The sequence below is a fragment of the Engraulis encrasicolus genome, chromosome 22, assembly GCF_034702125.1.
Source record: "Engraulis encrasicolus isolate BLACKSEA-1 chromosome 22, IST_EnEncr_1.0, whole genome shotgun sequence".
Classification (NCBI taxonomy): domain Eukaryota; kingdom Metazoa; phylum Chordata; class Actinopteri; order Clupeiformes; family Engraulidae; genus Engraulis; species Engraulis encrasicolus.
Genome location: NC_085878.1, coordinates 18,470,057 through 18,475,056, shown reverse-complemented (window position 1 = coordinate 18,475,056; position 5,000 = coordinate 18,470,057). Strand labels below are relative to the sequence as shown.

The 5,000-nt window shown below is 46.7% G+C and overlaps 2 protein-coding genes across 3 annotated transcripts in view; one reads left to right on the top strand and one right to left on the bottom strand.

Annotated features, from left to right (window-relative positions):
* Positions 1 to 5,000, top strand: part of LOC134438423 (WD repeat-containing protein 76-like) — an 89,639-nt gene that overhangs the window by 11,735 nt on the left and 72,904 nt on the right. The window lies entirely within an intron of this gene.
* wt1b (WT1 transcription factor b) overlaps positions 1 to 5,000 on the bottom strand; it is a 19,802-nt gene that overhangs the window by 1,928 nt on the left and 12,874 nt on the right. For both annotated transcript variants that reach the window (XM_063188898.1, XM_063188899.1), the window contains exon 6: positions 3,180 to 3,327. In XM_063188898.1, coding sequence (XP_063044968.1) covers positions 3,180 to 3,327 — 148 coding nt within the window. The remainder of the gene's footprint in view (positions 1 to 3,179; positions 3,328 to 5,000) is intronic.

Genomic DNA, 5,000 nt, shown 5'->3' with positions numbered 1-5,000 from the left:
TGTAATTGTATATGTTCATTGATGTGCAATGTGTTGACAAATAATGTAAAGTACAGATTTGTTGAAGAGTGCTTGAAGTCAGTGTACACTAGCAATACTGTAGGTCATTGTTTCCCAACCAGGGGTACGTGTACCACTAGGGGTACGTGAGCACACTGCAGGGGGTACTTGGAAATGTTATATTATTATAACAAATGTATGAAGCAGTCACATCAGGACAGAGAAAGGATATAGAAAATGAATTAGGGGGTACTCATGGCACAACTAAGAGGTTTAGGGGGTACGTAAGACAAAAAAGATTGGGAAACACTGCTGTAGGTGCTTGTGCAGCCATCATCAATGATGAAGCTGAGAAAGATGCTGAGCACGGGGGCTCCGCAAGGTTGTGTTCTCAGCCCCCTGCTGTTCACGCTGCTGACACACGACTGCACAACGACCCACAGCACTAACCATCTAGTGAAGTTTGCGGATGATACAACACTGGTGGGCCTCATCACCAAGGGCGATGAGACTCACTACAGAGAAGAAGTAGACCTGCTGGCCAGATGGTGCAAAGACAACAACCTCCTGCTGAATGTCAACAAGACCAAGGAGATTGTTGTCAACTTCCAAAGGGTCCAAAAACAACTGCCACCACTGACCATCGACGGCGATGCTGTGGAGAGAGTGAGCAGCACCAAGTTCCTTGGAGTGCACATCAGCGACGACCTCTCTTGGACCACCAACACTACATCACTGGCGAAGAAGGCCCATCAGCGTCTCTACTTCCTGCGCAAACTAAAGAAGGCAAGTGCTACACCCTCCATCATGACAACATTCTACAGAGGAACCATAGAGAGCGTCGTGTCCAACTGCATCACAGTGTGGGGAGGAAGCTGCACGGAGAAAAACAGGAAGACACTCCAGCGTGTTGTGAACACAGCGAAGAAGATCATTGGAGTACCACTCCCCTCCCTGCAGGACATTTACACCACACGCCTCACCCGGAAAGCACTGATGATCATCAAAGACACAAGCCACCCTGCACACAAACTGTTCAGCCTCCTGCCCTCTGGAAAGAGGTACAGGCGCCTCCGTTCCCGTACCACCAGGCTGGCGAGCAGCACAATGCACCAAGCGATCAAGATGCTGAACACTCAACCCACTCTCCCTCCACTGTCAGCCTCTAGCCAGCAAGGCCACTGACAACCCCCCCCCATCCCCCACCACCATATCTGCGACTGAACATTCCACCTGCACTACTATACTTGTGACTGAACTTTCAACCTGCACTAACTCAAAACATGCACGCACGCACGCACGCACGCACGCACACACGCACGCACTCACTCACTCACTCACTCACTCACTCACTCACTCACTCACTCACTCACTCACTCACTCACTCACTCACTCACTCACTCACTCACTCACTCACTCACACACACACACACACACACACACACACACACACACACACACACACACACACACACACACACACACACACACACACACACACACACACACACACAGACACACGAACACACACACAAGACGCACACCGCACCTTCTACCTGCACTAAACACATACACACACATACACACACACACACACACACACACACACACACACACACACTGCTGCTGGTGTACTTGACAGACCTTTTTTAATATTTATTTTCTTCAAAATGCTACTACTATTACCATGTCAGAACGCTAGAAAGGACTTTTTTTAGGAAAAGCACAAAAGCACAACAAATACCTCTTAATGTATGTCCTCTACAAGTCTTCTGTTGTCCAGTCTTGCACTTTAAATGTCTGTATGAGCACTGTCTATATCCATACTGTCTTAAGTCCATGTATAAGTACTGTCTATGTCTATACTGTCTATGTCCTTACCTAGATTAGTCTATGTCTGTATGGGAAAGCAAGAAATGTAATTTCAAATTCTTTGTATGACCAGTGCATGTAAAGAAATTGACAATAAAACCTACTTGACTTGACTTGAAGATAACTGAAAAGGGAAACGAATTTGCAAGACTAACATGATTTCATTGTTTTTTTAATTACTCATTGTAGATAACGCTCAAGGCCAAGTATCCCAGATGATGATGCAAAAGCATCTGGTAAAAGTAAGGGAGTGATCAGCTGGTTTTCTGAGTGGTGACATCACACAAGTTAACAACGCTGAACCTCCCGCTGACCCTGTGTGGGACTGTGAATCACATTTACCAGAGAGCCCTGGCCTACACTGTCACCATGCACGCACGCACGCACGCACGCACGCACGCACGCACGCACGCACGCACTCACTCACTCATATCATTCCTTTCTCTAAGTAGGTTTTTCGTAGTGTATGTGAGTAATGAGCTGTGTAAGCAAAAAGCAGAAAGTCCCTTCCACATTCAACTATCTATTACATCATTTCAGTCATACTGACCTTGCGACTGAAGAAGGTTGATATGACTGAAACGTTGTATTGTGTAAACTGTAGATGTATTAAATAGATGTATTGGAGTTTTATTTCTTCTTTTAAAAATATTGTGGGGAGTTTTTGCCTTTATTTTGATAGGAAAGTAATAAGTGGGCCAGGAAATGATGGGGAGAGAGAGATGGAATAAGACTAGGACATGACCCAGGCCGGACTTGAACCTGGGTCCTTATTAGCCTGAGTATCATCAACTTTCAAATCTCTTCGAGACTTGGTCTAACCTAGAGCATAACAATTAACGTTTCCCAAATGGCATGGTTGACCCGCCTCCCTTGGTTTGCTACTGGTCAAGGCCAGAAAAGGCTGTGCCGAAGTTTAAACCAAACATTTTCTTAGTCTCTGCTTAAACCACGTCAGTGCCTTGAACACGCCTCTTCCCAGGGCCGTTGGAGCTGCTCAAAGTTGATCCCTTCCCGACAAAGTTCAGTAGGTGGAGTTCCCGATTTCTCCGGAGCTCAGACACGATATTCATATCACTCCTGGCCTGACAATAAGCAACGCTGAAGGTGTTGCATCACTACGAGTGCGCGGCCTGGCTAGGTCCCTATGGCCAACAGCTTGCATGTGGTATGGGTCACTTAGCGCATGTGCAACAAATGTTACACTTTTGATTGATCACCTTGGTTATATTCTGAGTACAGAGGTCTGAAAAAGCCCTCTATTTTAAGTAATGACCTGTGACCGGTTGGTTCCTACAGTAGGCTACCTGTGTGTTTTCTGCCGTGCATCTGGAGGTGAGAGAGCTTGAAGTATCTCTTGTTGCAGCCGGGGTGCGTGCACATGAACGGCCGCTTCTCGTTGCTGTCTGGCGGCCTCGCTATCGACGGGGTGATGCCCGGGACCCGTCGAACATCCTGAAAAGACAGACAGTTTTGTCACATTTATGTCCTGCACAATGTTACAGTAAAGCTGCCACTATAAAGTGACCATAAAGTGTGACAATTAAGCTGACTTTTACATCATTTCTATTGGAAGATTGCTTCAGGGGACAGATTAAAATGGTTCTGGACTGCCTCATGATCATTTTTCACAATGAGCGTCTTCATAAACTTCTTAAGTCTGACGTTAAATTAATATATCATACATAGCCTGCCATGGCAGTTTAGAAACTAAAAAAACCCTGTCACACACTTGATCATCAGCTGATCATAAGGAGGTCTCAAGACCGGTAGACAAGTAACTCAGTGAAGCCAGACGTGTTGGAATGAAAATGTGGCACAGTTTTTTCAGATTTTACTCTCTGAATTGGATTTTGACATTTCTGCGAGCAGAGAGCAGGGACCGGAGCAAACACCCCCCACACACTATATAAACCCTCTGGAGAGTCCCTCTGCTCTCTCAGCCATTGATGGACATTCATTCATTAAGCCCCAATGATTTATCCTCTCGGACTGGGACCGTACACGGAAACTCAATCTTTATTGCTAATGGACTCTGTGAGAGGCCATCGCTCTCCACGCCTTTCCCTCTCCTCTCCTCCCCAACTCTCCTCTCCTCTCCTGCTCTCCTCTCCTCTCTTCCCCTACTCTCTTCTCCTCTCCTCTCTGACACAATACCTTTTTACAAACACCTCCACCGTTCTGGTTGGCCACGTAGTCCCCTGTTTTTTTAATGAAATGGCGTCGCTGAGTCAGATGTGGCAGGGGTTTGTTATTCCTCCTCGGTTGCAGAGGGAGTTAGGCGACTGTGGAAAATGCTGCTGGACATATGAGTGGTGGGGATGGAGGATATCCAATGAAAGGGGGCTGGAGGGGGGTTAAGCTCCCAACTCTGTCCCAGCTTCACGCATGACCTGAGTGGGTAGTGACGAATGTCCAATAGAGCAGGCCTGGGACCCAGTGCTTCTGGCTGAGGGACAGGGAGGTAATGACCCTCACATAAAGCATACAGTACGTCTATGTATGTACTGCATCTCTCTCTCTTCCCTTTCTCACTCTGTCTTTCTTCCTCCTCCCCTCCCCCTTCGCTGTACATTTCTGACTTTATCTTATTCACACACAGATATCGTACAAGTTGTTGTGGTCCGGCAGTTTGCTGGGTGGGCAGATACAGCAGCCTACGTCTGTGCGGACGTATATTGTAATATTGTATGCAAGTGTGTAGATATGCAACTATGTGTTGTCTACAGGCAAATGTATACATGCCATTGTACGTAAGTTGTGTGTGTGTGTGTCTCTGTGTGTGTGTGTGTGTGTGTGTGTGTGTGTGTGTGTGTGTGTGTGTGTGTGTGTGTGTGTGAGTGTGAGTGTGAGAGAGAGAGAGAGAGAGAGAGAGAGAGAGAGAGAGAGAGAGAGAGAGAGAGAGAGAGAGAGAGGTGTCCATGTGTGAGGGGGAGAGTAGTGGGAGGCATGAGGGTTCTCTCACACACGCAAACATGTTGGTATGGTCCAACATTTCTCTTTCTTCTTTTCTAAGTTGGTGAGGGGGCAGATATACTGTATGTGTAGACATATACGCAGGTGTGTGGATGTATGTGTATGTGTTGTCTGCAGTCAAATGTGCATACTGTATGTCCTTGAAAGTGTAT